General features: G+C 39.1%; 1 protein-coding gene and 1 pseudogene across 4 annotated transcripts; both read right to left on the bottom strand.

The window, feature by feature from the left end:
* Nucleotides 1-155: 155 nt before the first annotated feature.
* Nucleotides 156-9,419, bottom strand: sp100.1 (SP110 nuclear antigen, tandem duplicate 1). Of its 4 annotated transcripts, none has more exons than XM_068336756.1 (16): nt 9,066-9,419; nt 8,132-8,306; nt 6,618-6,839; nt 6,294-6,413; nt 5,968-6,101; nt 5,773-5,817; nt 5,633-5,675; nt 5,420-5,518; nt 5,163-5,288; nt 4,885-5,024; nt 4,451-4,519; nt 3,815-3,945; nt 2,744-2,822; nt 2,566-2,640; nt 2,278-2,421; nt 156-2,140 (listed from the first exon to the last, which is right to left on the bottom strand). In XM_068336756.1, the coding sequence occupies exons 1-16, from the start codon at nt 9,207-9,209 to the stop codon at nt 2,054-2,056; spliced, it is 1,833 nt and encodes a 610-aa protein (XP_068192857.1). In that variant the 5' UTR covers nt 9,210-9,419; the 3' UTR covers nt 156-2,053. The 4 variants fall into 4 exon arrangements, with proteins under 4 accessions (XP_068192857.1, XP_068192856.1, XP_068192858.1 ...); XM_068336755.1 differs by having other exon boundaries at nt 157-2,140; nt 2,744-2,861; XM_068336757.1 differs by having other exon boundaries at nt 2,056-2,196; nt 2,744-2,861.
* Nucleotides 9,420-10,480: 1,061 nt separating this feature from the next.
* LOC137609346 (extracellular serine/threonine protein kinase FAM20C-like) lies at nt 10,481-16,980 on the bottom strand (annotated as a pseudogene).
* Nucleotides 16,981-17,420: the final 440 nt, after the last annotated feature.

Genomic DNA, 17,420 nt, shown 5'->3' with positions numbered 1-17,420 from the left:
AGATGCAGTGGTATTGTAATCAGATTACACAATCTCTAGCGGCTGTTAGCAAAATCCAAGGGGACCATGAGCGATGTGCGTTAACACTTTATTTTAAAACACAAATTTAGAAATAAGAGCAGCAACACTTCTTGCTGTAGATCATCAATACTAATAATGTTATGAAATACAAGGAGCCACATACAGTACATAATATGGGCAAGTTGACTTTTAAGTACTTCGTATTACTAATAAAGGTATACCTTGGGTTACGTGGTTCCGAATTATGTCATTGTCAATTATATACAGTATTGGTTCTTTAAAAAAATACACAGAAAAATAAAGTTTATAGTTTATTGGATAATAATTCCTGCATTTACTTCATAACCTTTAAAAAAGTTCTTATTTCATCACTCAACAAACAAAGCGTCCAGAGTATATGGTAAACATCGCCACATTTTAATTGTGAATTCAGGTTTTTTTTTATTCTGTACAATTTTAAAAGAGAGGTCGTGAGTATATTGGTAAAAGGATGTTGAGGATGGAGCTGCCAGGCAAGAGGAAGCCCAAAGAGAAGGTGGATGGATGTAGTGAGGGAAGACATGAGGGCAGTGGGTGTTAGTGGGTGTATTATTATAAATCAATAAAAAACGTATTAAAAAAAACAAAAATTATTCATTAAAAATAAACAAAAATGTATATACTGGTTAGTTCTACATTTTCTAATGTTGAAAGTAAAAAGTACTTTATTAATTTCTCTTGGGGAAATTATTTTTTTCACACATTTACAGATTAACATACATATATAAATGTTTGTACAGGCACCTGAGACAGACACACAAGGGTTCCTCTAAGCATGCAGAATATACAGTGGGAGGTAAAGTGTCGGGCAGCTCCAACCAGGTGCGCCCCCAGCTGAGCAGCTTGTAGCAAGGTGGTGCCTTGACAGTACTCGGGAGGTGAGATGGCACCTCCCACTGCCAGCTCACACTCCAAATGTTTTGGGCCACCTGGGTCTCGAACCGGCGACTTCCGGTCCCCAGTCCAAGACCTAGTGGACTGAGCCTGTAGTCTGTAATTTACCATTTTATTCATATACATAATAGCATGAAAGAAAAACAAGCTTGGAGATGAGCCCCTTACAACACAGACAAGTGACATTATTTCATACAGACCTTCTGCAGAGACCTGAATGAGTTTATAAAATGCTTTTATAAACTCATTCAGGTCTCATATGCCTGTGATATACTTTCATGTTCCATCCACCCATTTACCATTCTAAATAGTACTGGGTAAGAGGAGGACTCCCCCAGGATAGACCGTCAGGTCACCTTAGGGATAACACAGAGATATAACCCTGTCATTCACATACACAGGATGGAATCACTACATTGTTCTATACTGGACTGTGTGAGGAAGCTGGAGCACATAGAGGGTAACCTACAGAACATACTAACTCTGAGCAGACAAGCGCCAGATCAGCATTTAATCCAGAACCTGCTTACTGTGAGACAACAATGTTAAGCAGCACAGAACCTGCTGCCTCCTATACATTACGTATCTGACTTCAGATACATTAAGACATTGTGTTAAAACTTAAAACACATCTAGATACTACTAATATATAGTCAAATGAAAGCAGTAAATAGACAATACAGTGTAATTAATTCATTATATTATTAATTAAAATATTGACATATTTTGAAATTCATAAATTCAACTTGAGAGTGCTAATGGAGGACATAACAAAACTTAAAACATTTTTAAAAAAATTTTCAATCTTACGTAGAAAATGAAATGACCAAAAATAGAGCTCACCCAATAAAATCACAAAACAATAAGCCTAAGTGCAACAAAAGACTGGAAAAGAGGGTAACAGAAAAAGATATCCTCTTTCAGACAAGACGGTCATCTAGTCCTCAGCTGCTTTTTAGCGTTGCAGCTCCAGGGTCACGATGGAGCCCATTGCAGCTCTCTACAGGTGAGAGACAGGGTGTACCCCGGATGCGCCGCCAGCACAGCACAGGAATGTTTACTTTTTTTAAAAACTACAGCACAAAAATCTACCAACAGCCTATTCACAAATGTTGAATGCATTCTTCAATTCTATGTCAAATATCTTCTTCAATCTGCTGCCCTTATCCAGAAATTCAGCATTGTCCTGTAATAAGATAATAAATCCTGTCACCTTCTCAAAACTTAACAGTTGATCAAATCCTGTAAATAACATACATAAAAATATTAGTAATCTCCAACCCTGGCCATCACCTAGATATGTTTGATGACAAAGTTTCTTACTCTGTTGTATGTTGCGCAGTTGGAGAAAATGAGCAGGATGTCGGACACGAACTCTCCAACGGTCTGGTAGTGCTGCCTCTGGAGGTTGTCTGCTATGATGCCCAGCCACATCGGAGTCTCAATCAGGGTTGAGTAATTTGGAATCTGTGGGTGCAAAGCAAGAATGATACTGAAATGGGTTGTGTTGGGACCAACATTAAAAAAAAGACCTGAAGATGTTGTGATTCTTCCAGTATCCCTCTCATTAAATGTACCTCCTTTGCACAGGAACAGCAAACAATTACTTACATGGAGACTTGGGCTCTTGGCAAATATTTGTTCGTCATCAGCACCGCACAAGTGGAGGAGGAGGTACTGGCATTCCTGTTTAAGTATGAGAGAAGAGGGATGAGAGTGTGGCAGTGAAACAGATGTGAGGAAGCAATGACAGTATAACAGTGATAAAGATCTACTAACAAATGCTCACCAGCATGTGTTGTGATATTCGACGGGCCATGGCGTCTTCTCTTTTCAGTTCATCGAGATAATAGTAGGGTCTGTTACGTCTGTATATGCAGAATGTACAAATCCACGGGCTGTCATCCCTGTTTACTCACAGACACAAACACAACACAAACATGGTTGCCTTTGCAAATCACTTTAAGATATCTGTATGTCTATGTGGTGCGACCCTGTTTACACTAATGCTAAATTATCATCACATAAATGTTAGATAATAAAATTAACACATAAAAATTATTTGCAGTCACAAGTTTTAGTTTAATTTTAACCTTTTTTAAAAAAAAATTTTTTTTATAATTTTAACCATATTAATGTAATGGATGCAGGATTGGTAGCATTTGGGTCGGGTTCCTGGAACTCCCTATGTTTGTGAAATGCATTCTAAATCTTGTAAACACAAGATTGTGAAAAAAAAAACCCATAACCCTAACCCTACGCCCTAAGATGGCTGGGATCGGCTCCAGCTTCCCATGACCCGCTACGACGAATAAAGCGGTTCTGAAGATGAATGAATGTAATACATCAGTAACGACAACTCCACAAAAGTACTATTAACCCCCGCTAAGATTAAGATAAGATAAAATAAGATGCACTCTATTGATCCCAAACTGGGAAATTTAAAGATTGTGTATATTAAAGTAGGATTCATAGAGTGAAAGAAATATTTGGTTTCATTCCCTCTCCGGTACGGCTCTTTGCTATCTAGGAGCTTAGTGGTGGAGACAGGGATTGTCTGCAGGATGGCTGATTCTGGACTGCACCTCCTCACTCCTGCAGACTGACCCCTTTGGAGAAGAGATTTACAAGAAAATAATATCTGGTCCTGGTGGATGGGTCAACAAGTGGAAACACTTTCAGTGCATCAAAGGATGTCCTTGTCTAATAGCTTTTATTTCAATTTGTGCAGTCATATGGAGAAAACAAGATGTCCTTTGCCATAATAAAATACTTACAGTTTAAAAAACAACAAAAATGATATCACAAAAGAGAAATCACCAACATCTTTAATTATTTCGTTATTCATGCATGTCCTCACCCGACAATTGCTTCCTCTATGCAAGGCAGGTGACAGTTCTGGTGGAAGGAGCGAGGACAGTGATCACAAACCACAAGCGGTTCCTGTTCACCTTTACAGACGAAGCACTCGTCGTCATTTTTCTGATTCTCCTGAGAAGGCAGACATGACAAGTATACATTTACAAAGGGTATAATCATATGCTGTGACTTTATATTTTCGAACTAATCCATTGATGGAAAAACATAAATGCAGAATTGTTTTGTAGCTGAATGACAGACAAGTTATTAGTCATTCTAGGGATACATTATGCACATCACACTGGTAAATTTATTAGCTCAGAGGGGAAATGTCCTCAAATGCTAAACAGTGCTTCAGGTTCAGCCTTCAAGGATCACCATGACCTGGATGAATGAGAAACTCCATTCTTACTTACTCTTGTTGACATGCTGATTAATGTAAATGTAAATGTAAATGTAAATGAAAAGGGCGCTTGGAAGTTTGTGGACGTCCATACATGGAAAAGGAGAAGCATAAGTGAGCCTTTGGCCTTTATTTAAAAGGGGGGGGGGGGTCATGAATCCCATTTTCAATCAGAGCATAGGTGACTGCAGAATGTGGAACTCTTGCTTGTCTGAAGCCGATAAAGATAGTTACCAGGTCTTGAGGTTCTGGTGCGCACTTTGGACAATTGCACAGCAGTGAGTGGATCTTCAGGATTTTGGCCTGAAAAAGACAAATGAACAATGTCTTCCTCATTCCTGTTTCATAGTTTAGGCATATCATACCTATTTTCAACTGTTCGCTAACCTGCCTTTGATATTTAATGTGCACATATGTAGGGAAAAAATGATGATGGCTTTTACTGTGATTCAACAGTTGCAAAGTGTTTGTGATTATGTACAACTCTGAATATGATTGTTTATTCAACTACACAACAACTGTTATAAGTGTTGTACTTAGTGTTGCTGTGGTGCTGGAGTTTCCATGCATGTACTTGGAATAGTAACTAACATAACCATGTCTTGTACCTTACACAGCAGACATCTTAACGATTACGTATAACCTTACACAGTCCAGACCGTGCTTACCTCTGTTAGGTCACTGAGTGGTCTCCCTTCACACTTGATGTCTATCCTCCAGGAGGAGTCTTTCTGGCATGACGCTGCTTCCATGAACTCCATCGGGGTCATCCAACTCACCTCCGTGCGAATACATTTTCCACAGGTCCCTGGTGGTGAGAATTCAGGAGGGAGACATTCTGGTTGGTTTAGCTGATTATCCCCCGATGGAGCAACAGTTCATTACAGACATTAATCAGGAATTACTGCACAGATACACAAATGTGCCTTCTTTCATACACAGATACCTGATGCAAACCGCAGCTTGTGTAAAGTCCCAGTTAAAGTACCACATGTTACACTGAACGTCTTCCTGCTGTCATGGCTGTCTTCTGGCTGCTGCTCAGTTTGTTTGTCCTTCTCTCCCTCTTCATCTGATGGACATATGTTGAGAATATGGTTAGCATAATTGTTTCCTTCATCTCAGAGACATCTGGGGCAATTTGTCTTATTATGTGTTAGCATAAAATGTATTCAACTGTGATTTTCTGTGTCGAAATGGTACCTGTAATTTCTGTGGAACTTTCTTTGCTGGCTGATGCAGTCTGGTTTCCCTGGTCTGAGCTACACTCCTCATCTCCATCTTCATTTTCCTCCTCAGATACTAAAAAAGGAGCCGTGACAAGCAGTTTCAATATTACTTGTCTATTTCTAAATCAAGTATTAAAAATTATTAAGAATGTGTCTCTTTTTACAGAAAGACAAACAGATAGATCACCAGCTGTGGCTGAATTGTCAGATTGGAAGAGTAATTTCTTGGCCTGAAGACAAAGAAGAATAAAACTCGAATAAGTGATTGAAGACAATACACAACAAAGTCATAGTTTTTTAATCATTTTCACAAGTTTATTGTCCTACTTTTTGACGTCCTCTTTGGAACTTGCCTGATTTCAGGTGACCTTCCTAGTTAAAAATATAAGATAAAATGATAAATCGTGTGTGAAGTCATCCTACAAAGTACTCCAACATTGAAAATGTTTCAACACAAACAAGAAGAGTCAAAAAAATTGCGCTTTCATTTTCTTCCCAAAGCAGAAAACCCCTTCAACAGACCTGAATGAGTTTTCCCAGCGGGGTGTCCCGACATCGAATGCTCAACTTCCAGTTCCTGTAGCTCTCCTTTCCTGCAAACCTCTGAAATTCACCAGGAGTGAACCTCTGTTTGTTGTGCTCGATACACTTCTCCCCTGAAACATTCCGAAGGTTTGGAGAGCATAGCAGCCAATCATATGACAGAGGTTTTGTTTTTACATGTTTTTAAGACAAAAAAATTACTCAAATATAATCTCGCATTGAATTTACTATCAGTATTTTTTCATTTTTTTTCTTTTGTATGTAAGAGAATTAAAATAATTTTCTCTTAAAGGAGTTTTGCTTACCTTTCGCCAGCTTGTTTCTGTTCAGCATCCCCTTGACATTCCCACAGGTAACAGGCAGCTGCAACCTCCACATGGGCCAATTCCAAATGTCATTTTTCTCTCCCTTCTTCAGAGGAGAAGCTAGAGAATAACAAAGTTAATTTTGATTCCTTTATCCCAAATCAAATATATTCTTTTTGTTTCCTGTTGATTCCACAAGGTTGAAAAAATCTTCCAGGCATTTAGACTGAATAGACTAATTTTCAACAGTAAACTTTTCATAAAGAAAAACGTATACACTTATTTATGGTTCTATGAAATTTTCATCACTAGGAGGAAACTTACAGAAAATTATTTTTCTGCGTTTTGTCCTCTGACTCGGAGTCGATGGAGCTGATGTACTAGCCTGCTCCTCCTCAGGCAGGCTACTCCTCCTCTGTTTCGTCTTCACTGCATTTGCTTCTGTCTCACCATCCTCCTCATCCTCTGAAAGCCCGTTCCTTTTCCCCTTTTCCGTGTCTCTTTTCTCCACCTTCTCGGGCAGTTGTGGGCCAAACTGGAAAGAACCTGTAATTATACATGTGGCCATAAATGAAGTGAAGAAAAAAGTATATAATGTTGAATAGAGAACTTGCGCACCTTGCACCACCTGGGATGCATGAAGACACTGAATTACGTTTGTTTCTTTCACCAATCCACTTGACTAAACGCTGAAAATGTCACTACCTGCTCCTAAGGATTGGATGCCGAGCTACATTTCTTTGCTGAATATTATACTTGTTCTTCTTTTCCTTTCGGCTTTTCCCTTCAGGGGTCGCCACAGCAAATGAGTTGCCTCCATCTAACCCTGTCTTCTGCATCCTCTTCCCTCACGCCAACTACCTTCATGTCCTCTTTCACTACATCCATAAACCTCCTCTTTGGTCTTCCTCTAGGCCTCCTGCCTGGCAGTTCAAAACTCAGCATCCTTCTACCAATATATTCACTATCTCTCCTCTGGACATGTCCAAACCATCTCAGTCTGGCCTCTCTGACTTTATCTCCAAAACCTCTAACATGTGCTGTCCCTCTGATGTACTCATTCCTGATCCTATCCTTCCTGGTCACTCCCAGAGAGAACCTCAGCATCTTCATCTCTGCTACCTCCAGCTCTGTCTCCTGTCTTTTCCTCAGTGACACTGTCTCTAGACCAAACAACATCGCTGGTCGCACCACAGTTTTGTACACCTTTCCTTTCATTTGAGCTGAAACTCTTCTATCACACATCACACCTGACACTTTCCTCCACCCGTTCCATCCTGCCTGGACACGCTTCTTCACCTCTTTTCCACACTCTCCATTGCTCTGGACTGTTGACCCTAAGTACTTAAAATCCTCCACCTTCTTGATCTCTTCTCCCTGTAACCTCACTCTTCCACTTGGGTCCCTCTCATTCACACACATGTACTGTCTTACTGCAGCTTATCTTCATTCCTCTCCTTTCCAGGACAAACCTCCACCTCTCTAGCTTCTGCTGAATACTGTACTTGTACCGGGTAATGTATTTTATCCCATCTACTCTAAACATTTGAAATCGGAATCTGTTTTGAGCTGAGCTAAATTGCATGAGAGTTGACAGTGGCCCTCCTCCAACTGGTCTTTATGCAGAAATGTGAGGCACCATCAAGGCACAACCAACAAGAAAGGCAAATGAAAGCGTTCACACTTCCATTCAAAAGGGGTAGTGGTGGAAAGTATGGACAACTGATATTGCTTGGTGTGAATGTGTCCAAACAGCTGATAAGAACCTCATCTAATGCAAACAAACTAATAATGGTGCAACAAGTCCAGAGAGAGAGAATGACTCAAGAGAGACTGACCATCTAGGAGGCTGTTCCTCAGTATTCGCAGGTTGGGGTAAATACTCATGATGGGCTCCTTGAAGACACACATCCAGAACACTGTAATGTGCTGGGCCTTCTCTCTCTCCAGCCAGTCCAGAACGTCGTAAAGAGCTTGCTTCATGTTATTTTTACTTTTCATGCGAATCATCTTCTGCAAATGCACAAAAGCACAGAGAAAAAGGGGTTTGACATTAATTCATTCATCTTCTTATCTGCTTCTGGGGATCACCGTGGTTGCTGGAGCATATTGTAGCGGACTTGCAGGGTAACTCCGGGCAGACGCCGTTGCACCACAGAGGGGTTTAACTAAAATCTATAACACACTTTATTTTCATGATTTTCTCTAAAGATGGATGGGAATTTTTTTTTTTTAAATTTGCTCAATTAAAATTATTCGATTCTCATCTCATAAATTAAAATAATTTAGACCTTAAATGATTAATTGGATCAGCTTTAACATCACGAATGGATCGAATCACCTCATGTAATGTAACCGTGACGCTGTGGTACTGTATGTGTATTTTAACAATATTCACTGACCTATTAAGCATAAAAGGTTTGAGAGTGTATATAAATTGTTTTTACCACCTCCTATTAGCCAAACTTACTGCAGGTTTATCGCAGCATCTGCTTGCGTTTCCTGAAGAGGGGCTAAGAGTTAAAATTCACATTGCTGTTGCCCAGTAATATCTCACATTTGACTTTTAGCCATTTTTAATCACAGTTTAAACGCTGTACAGGTTTACACACAAAAATACAGGATGAACTCTGATTTACGCATATTACTTATTTGGGTATAAATAAATGCGCAACTGCATTAACATTTACGCACTTCCCACTCCGTTCCACGCGCATTTCATTCAAACTCCGCACTGGGGCTTGATACCAAAAGCTTTCCCGAGTGTCACACCTTGTATCTGTCCTCAGGTATCAGGTTGTGATCCCTAAGCTGATTGAGGAAGGTGTTCGGATTCTCCAAACAGGACAGTTCTGTTTTGTGACGACGGAAGAAAACCAACAGTTCCTTTGGCTCCAGGAAATCCAATGGATCCATCTCTGGTCGGTGGAAAGGAGCGCTGTTCCAGACACCAGGCCACAGCGATCTAAGCGCATTAAATCCTCTGTCCTGCTCTAAGATTTAAGTCCTGTAGACACAATGGAAATAAAGATCGACTCTCCAGAAATGGGCACAAACATTAACCAACTACAGTACTGTATTTTTGCACAGGGTGAAAATTCTGCGCGCAGAGAAATTCATCCCTTCGTGGGGTGAAGCCCACTACAACTACTTCCTGTTATCTGCTTAGTAATAAAGCTGGCCATAAAAAAAACAACAGGATAAGAAGTGACGTTTAGAAAGTGAAACTAAGACCTAGGCCTGATTTAACAGGAAATAACACAGATTCCAGGGCAGAATGTGGTTTAACTGTTCCTGGTCACAATGTGATTGACTTAATATAGACCTATCCCTTCAAGTAGCGTTCAGGATTCCCCGGAAATATATATAAGAATTTATAAATACATTGATCCTGTTACGATTCTGTAAAAGTTCTATAAACCACTGTATCTGTGGGGCTCTCTTTGATCTGCAGGGCTGACAGCAGATAAAGTAATCTGAGTTGGGATGGAAGTCCTCCTTCAGTGTCCCAGTTGATCTCAAACCCAAATTCCAAAGTTCAATTTGCAAGAGAAACAATTTGCTGCCAAGGTCCGTGTACCATTGTTGAACTTTGTCCCATGTTAAAATCTCAGCAGTTAGATGTGCAATATCTGTGAAATTTGTGCAGACATGTAAAAAGAGCATGTGAGCCTCTACTATTAAAAAATGCTGGAATCCTGTACACTCCACTGACAAGCTTCAGTTGCCACAATTTTAGCACAATTCATTGCTACTGAGACACCTGATTCCATTTTAAACCCTTCTATATTATGTATGTCTGTGATGACTGAAATATTACCTTTGACTTACTCAATCTTTACTTAGGCTAAGATGTGTTATGGAGGCTGGCAGGGGGGCACCGTGGGAGTTTTCTGTGTGGCATTTGCATATTTTCTCTGACTAACCTTCCCAACAAAAGCCAGCTGGGATAGGCTCCAGTCCCCTCACCATTGATACACGATAAAAGAATGAATGTCTTATTGATTCATGTGTTATTTAGCAGGTTTACTCCTGAGATTTGTATTATACAGTATCATCCACATACAGTATTATCATTTTGCAGGCAGTTGATCCCCACTTACCCCACGTTTCTGAAACTTATTTCTGGCAAAAATATTCAGACTCAAATATACAACACATTAATTTATTGTTTTTGTTATTTTTCATCAGCCAAGCTGTTGATCATAATCCTCATCATATCCTTCTAGGTCATTGTAAATTACATCTTTGTGGTGGTGTTGACAGGTTTGAACAACCTGTAAGACGGTTTTCAAGCGTCTGTCCAGAGCAGACAGGTGTGGTTCAGACAAGAGGGGGGCAATTTCTGCCAGAGGATCCTGGACCAGTGATTCACGCATGACATCACTCAGACGGAAGCTGGGGATGGACAAGAGGTGCAAGCGAAGGAGGGTGGAGCGGCGGATCCTGAATGGGAAGAGGAGGACCAATAAAGATATAAACATGTTTCTGTATCATCATTCAGTGTTTGCACAACACTCTTGAATGACATGGGTAGGTTTCTTACAGAATTTTTTATTGTGTTCCGCAAGTGAGACATTTTCTTGCTTTGTTTTACCTGCAGCATTGTTTCAAAGGAGCAAGAATAGACGGCTCATCCTGAGAGTGACGTCCAAACCTGGAAAATGTGAGAAAGTAACTTGAAAGCAGCATAAATTTAATGTTACCGCAATGACTGACAACTGACTCCAAATCATGAGTCATAACAATCACATAAACTGAAATTGGTAACACAGAAAGTTGTGGTACTCACGCCCGTCCATGGTCCAGATGCAAAAGGAAAGTGTCATTGCCAAATTTGTCAAATGTCTCGTAATGATGTCTGTCCATGTTGCCTTGGAATGAAAAAGGTTAATTTAGACTATATCAGTGACATTTTTTTTTAGAGATGAAACGAATATGCACAAAGGAAATCAGCATGAAATACAAAGATTCCCCTGCCACCGTTATATCTGAGTGAATAAAGACAGTTAAGTTATCATGTTGTTGAGTCACATTTCTTCTTCAAATTTTTGAATGTTTCCCCGTTTTCTTAAAGTGAAGTCAAAGAGGTCAGTGAAGACTCCAGTAGACAGAAAGACCCCAGCAGCTATCAACCCTGCTGCTGCAAAGTGATAACTAACGATACTAACTCATGAGGAAGTCCAGTATCGCCATGTCTATGAGATCCACCAGTCTGGTGCTGTGATTGTAAGGAGGCGTCTGTTTCACTGTGTCACAGTAGGCCGGGTCTTTCTCCCACCTGGGAATAAGAGTACATCTGAGTTGAGGAAATCAAATGCAGACAAGGCACAGAGAAATCTTTAATTGGAATAAATAATTTCAGTTTGAACACAGTGATGTTTTGATTTGTTCTTTTTTTCTCTTTTTAACATCATTTAACTGCTAAAATGTCTGAAAACGTTTGAGCTTGAGCCACAGAGGACAAACTACATCATTGATGTTCTGTGACTGACGTTTGTTGTTTCAGCTGATTTCCCCAGACTCCTTTAAAAATTCAAACAGCTGCAAAGAATTCTAAATCCTTTGTGTCTTATTTTAAAGTTGGCAGTAAAGGCAAGAAATTAATTTGGTTTATTTATAGTATCAGTTTATGAAAGCTTAATTTTACCAGCCTGTCTGTCTCTCTGTATCTAAAGTGCATTTTACCTAGAGTGTAATAAAATTTAGTTGCATTTAGAAACAATCTTTCGACTGATTTCACCAGTTGCATGAAAGGTAAACAAGTTATTTTACAAATACAAACACAATATACCGGTAAGTAAATTATTTGCCACTTATGTGGAAAGTACACAGACTCACTTTTTAAAAGGCATTAACTGTATGTAAATTCTGTATTATTGTGAACACTCTTCGTTACCTGGCTGTGAACTTGCTTTTTTTGCATATAAATTGGAGAACAAGATTTGAGAAGTGGTCACTCCAGTCTATCATAACAGGTTTGAACAAGCTAACAATCCCATATATATGAGGTTTGCACATAAACCTTCCTGAAAATAACAGTACAAGTAAAAACTAACATCATCTTAAAGAAATGCACACAGTTGAAAGCCAGTTGAAACTGGCTCCTAAACAACCATTCCAGTTGTATTTAGTTCTAATTGTGCTGCCACCACAACACAATGTGGTCTGTAGTTCTTCATTCACAACACTGGAGGGAGATGAAGATTAATCTAAGAGTCATCACACTCAGAAAAATACAAGAGTAAGCTTTTACTTTATTGGGAATATTTCAAAACCAAGTGTAATATAGTATCAAACAATGTTATCAGTATGGGACTGTTTTTGTACATTTTTACTATTAACAGATGTAAATACCAGAAATGTCTTGACTTTTAGGAACAATGCATGATATACCCACTGTGCAAGCTTGGTACGGCTGTAGGAGCGTCTCCATGGCGACCTCCATGACCTGCGGGGGGCTAGGGCAAGGTCAGGTAGCATGGTAGCCAGGGAAACCTCCAGTGTATGTGGTTTACCACACACCGGGTGCTCGGTTGAACAGTAATATTCACACCGGCCATAGAAACACACATTCCCCGCTGGTGGAAGGCAGAGAGAGGCTTGATCTTAGTGATATGATGGTGTTCATGTTTCGTGTGGCTAATATAATGCAAGCTATATGAAAGTGCAGGTGGGTGAGGGCAGATTACAGACACTCATACCAGGGGAAGTGAAGAAGGTTCTAGACAACCTGTGGTCAGTGGTGATCTCTCGGATTTCTGTGGTCACGTTGATGAGTCGCCCAACCACTGGAGGGACCCGGTTGAAGCCCAGCAATCTGAGGCAACAATGGGAAGACAGCATCAACACAGAAAGATACTCAAGAAGTGATTACAAAAATACAACACTGTTAAATTCAACAAGCTCTGAATTGCACTTTAGGTTATTTAAATATCATTGTTATTGTTTTATTAAGCCCTGTCTGATGTCATGTAAGGTTTTGGGTTTTCTTTTACAAATTATATGTATGGGTCCTACACAAAACAAATTCTCGCTATGGGGAAATTAAGGTTTTCATTCACTCATTCATTCAATATAAAGGATGCTATACTGCTCAAATACTCTCATATGTTTTTTTAAGCTGTACAGTAGCTGCTTGCCATCTGCTTCTGATTTGTCTGCAACCAACAGACATTACCTGTCAAGGTGGAAGGCAGCAATCTCTGCATTGTGTCTTTCAAAGTCAGAGAAGTAGAAGAGGTTTACATCCGTCTCTGCATCCCTGGATTGCCTGAGCAGTGAAAACCCACATTATGCACAAAGCTGTATGGTGATGTGCATATATTAGAAATATAAACTCTACTTGTGACTGAGCATTCAGCATAACAAGTGGGGCAACAGAAACACCATAGTTTTATCCATTATGTTATTGTCTTACTTCATGGGTTTCATCAGTGCTTGTCCGTAGTTTGGGAAGGACATGAGGAGTTTGAGTTGGGTACCTCCGTTCTTCTGAACTGAAATACATGGAAAAATGGAATGATCACATCTTGACTGTCACGATATGATACATATACACCATCACATATATTGCATCCTACACCTTGTTTTATGGAGTATATAATGTTTCTCCACATTGTGGCTGATCAAACAATCGTACCACTACTACTGGGCAATAATGATTGATTGGTTTGATGCATGCATGCTTGTAGGGAAGGTAAATTATTTAACATTAATCCTGAAGGGTAGCACTGCCTCACAGCAAGGAGGTCCCACTTTCATGTTCTCACCATGTCTATGCAGGCTTTGTGGCCTCATCTGACGATGCTCACTTCAGTGTTTTTCGAACAGTGTCTTCATATTTTGTCAGTGATCATGATTAAAATACACAAAAGACACTAAACTCAGTCGCATGTTGCAACATAACGTTACAAGTTTTATACACTTTCGAAAATTATTTTTATGCATATACACAAATTCAAAATGTAATCTACTGAATGTGCCTCTATATCAGACTCACATTTTGCATCTAAATGTATTTGTGGGGCAATAAAATAGTGTATTTCACTCTGTGCTAATTTGCAAATAAAAAAGGAGTCTAAGTTGTATGCCCCAAAGCATCTATTCTACTGCACATGTAACTTTAAGTGGATATGCTCCTACAAATGAAAACCTTATATAAATATTTCCTTTGCACTCTTCCCTGTAATCACTGAGTGAATACATTATCTTCTTCTCAACACTCATTAAGGCAGTATAATAGTGGTTTTGCATTTGTATCAATGACGAAAGTATAAATTTTAAAGTCTAATTTTGAATTATTGAGTAATCTTGTAGTCTGAAGTGAAATCTTGTATTTTATCACTTATATAAGTGGCCTTAAACCCAACAAGATAAACAAACACAGTAGATAGTGGCACTAAAAATGTACAGAGGACCAAAACTTCATCTAATTTTAGTGTTGGATCTAAATCAAGTAAACTACACTCCAGGAAATGCTCATGTCTAGCCACAAATCTAGAATGCTAAATGAAATCTTTTCACATCAGTGGGTTGCGAAGGTTTTGGCAGAGCATGGGTAAAATATAAAGAGTAATATCTGCAGTATGTTTCTTAAATCTTTTATGCATGGGTTGTTAGAAAGATGCTGTTGTGACTGGCTGACACTTCAGGATGTATTGAAATTGAAGTGAGATTAAAATCACTGGCAATCTTTAACATCCCCTTACTCTTCTTCCTCTGTTTCTGGTGGGTTGCCAGGTTCTTTCATTACTTCAATCTGTCCTTTCACCTGGTGACCCCGCCCTCTTCATATGCTCACCAGCACTCAGGATGCGCCGTGTGGACAAATAGTGAGTCAGCTGGTCCACGTTGGGATCCTTCCTGTCGTACAGTTCCCAGCGAGAGATGCCCAGATGGAACCGTAGCCAGTGAGGGTGGGCGTCTCTGTCCATCCAAATGTCTTTGTCATAGCCCTTCTCCTCCTCCTCCACCTCCTCCTCCTCCTCATCCTCCTCCTCCTCACTGGCCCTTTGCCTTTGAGAGGAAGTGAATGTGAATTACACAGAAATGTAAACCAACAATTAGTCAGCCTGCAGTCACATTGAATGGCACAATTTGTTTCAGGTTGACTCTGAGATGTAGAATAAACTGTAAAATACAAAACACAGAATGTTTTAAAGTTCTACGTAAAGTTAAAGCTTTGACAGTTTATGCAGCAAATGACATACATAACATTACTTTATAGAGTTGCAACCCATCAGCAGTGGTAAGATTAAATAGAAAACTAAAAGAAATATTTTATAACGAAATCAGTGGAGTGATCACGGTTTCAGATTAAGAATCAACAGGCTTCTCTAAGAGCTAAATGGCAGCATGCTAACATGCTCACACTGACAATTCTGGAATGCTAAAAATAAGGAGATGAAAGCTTGTTTTGCAGTATTCTGTGTACTACTTTTACATCTTAGCACACCCAGGCAACTTAAAACGATAAGCACAGACTATATTATTGTTTACTGTTCTATTTTCGTATGCCTCTGCATAGTGGATGGGATTGCAAAAACTATTAAAAAATAATCTTTTCTGTAGGTATAGCCCTTGGTAAAAATTTTTGCGCAAACCATCATATACATTAGAAACGAGCTTCACATCAAGGGGAACATTCATGACTGTGTTTTCTTTAACATATAACCTAAGTTTTAAAAAAATCTTTTTTATGGTGTATTACATTTTAATTCACTAAATGAATTACTGAACAGAACAACATTCTGTGCAAAGACCAGAAAGTTGTTGGATTAAAAATCAGATGTTTAGATTTAAATTTTTTAAATCTAATTTAATAGCAAATTAACAGGTATTAAATGATATACAGATGACCAAAAACCTCATGGTGGTGCTATTAGAAAAGTCACTATGCCATTTTTAAAATAAGTTAAGGTTGTAAAAGTGGTCAAAGTTTTTGTAAAAGCAAGCTTAAACCTTTCACAATCACATGTTAAACCAGATTCTCTTGTAGACAACTGGAAATTAGAATTATTCATTCAAAAACCAGTATTATTGCATGAAAAAACTGGACAATTTGAGAAAGATGACTTAAATCAATGGACATGTTTTCCTCCCAGAGCATTTATTTATATTAAATATACTGAATGCTGTAATCTAACTGTTTTACTTACCAATGGCTGTCACTACTGATTAAGTCTTTCGCCCCATCTCTTTTGCTTTCCAGATCCTTTACATCTTCATTTTTTTTCAATCTCAGCAGCCAATCATCATCTTTTGGCTCTGGGCGAGGGAGGTTGTACAGCATGTGCTTAAACAGGGCCTCCAGCTTCGAATGGCTGTTGATCTTTTGAATCGCTTTTCTTGCTCCAACCAGTTTCTTATCCTTCTCAGTTGCATCATTGGAGGAGTTTTTCTCATTATGCTGCAGGGCTTTACCATTTCGCTTGTGATGTTCTTCATCATGGGAGACTGCCGACAGTTTTTGTGAGGATGAGGCAGCTGAGAATGAGGAGTGGGAGATAGACTGGGGGTGTTGAGCATCTCTTTTGAGAATAGAGTTAGAGGAGGTGGGCAGGACACAAGCATTTTGGAGGACAGATAAACAAAAAAATGCCAGCACTAGGTGAAGAGCAAGGGACAGAAATGCCAGACCCAGATAGATGGTGCGAGTTGATCGACTGCGGCTCAATTTGATCATGCTGGAGAAAGAGAAAAAAACAAGAGTTGTGCCTTTCCAATCCTTCATATCTAATCATGATGTAACATTTTGTGATCATTGCGTTCCAGTTAAATGTGAAAAAATATTGACAAAATGAGAAAAGAAAACTCCAGACGAAACAAACACTTTCCCTGAAGTTATTGAATGCTAACGAACCCTGATATGTTAAGGTAAATGGAAATTGAATTGAATATAGAAAAAAGTAGTTGGTAGTTGGAATGAAGCTGAAATACAGAAAATAGTTTGAGGGATTGTAATTAATGAAAGTACTGACAATCCAGCTCTGTGAGCTCTGTAAGTGTTAATGTCAGCATACTCACAATCACAATGCTAATATGATTAGTTAGTATAATGTGTGTTATATTAAGCATGTTAGCCTCCGTACAGACTTAAATTAATTAGCACGATATTCTGCTGAT

This window comes from Antennarius striatus, chromosome 16 (assembly GCF_040054535.1).
Source record: "Antennarius striatus isolate MH-2024 chromosome 16, ASM4005453v1, whole genome shotgun sequence".
In the NCBI taxonomy this organism is placed as follows: Eukaryota; Metazoa; Chordata; class Actinopteri; order Lophiiformes; family Antennariidae; genus Antennarius; species Antennarius striatus.
This window is presented reverse-complemented; position numbering and strand designations above follow the sequence as displayed.

What these genes read in the sequence shown, in the direction of transcription:
- sp100.1 (XM_068336755.1), bottom strand. Translation starts at nt 9,209, where the DNA reads ATGGATCCATTGGATTTCCTGGAGCCAAAGGAACTGTTGGTTTTCTTC. An exon ending in GAATATCACAACACATGCTG is followed by an intron (nt 2,641 to 2,743) that starts GTGAGCATTTGT and finishes ATACTTAAACAG; the next exon opens with GAATGCCAGTACCTCCTCCT. An exon ending in ACTGCGCAACATACAACAGA is followed by an intron (nt 2,141 to 2,277) that starts GTAAGAAACTTT and finishes ATCTTATTACAG; the next exon opens with GACAATGCTGAATTTCTGGA.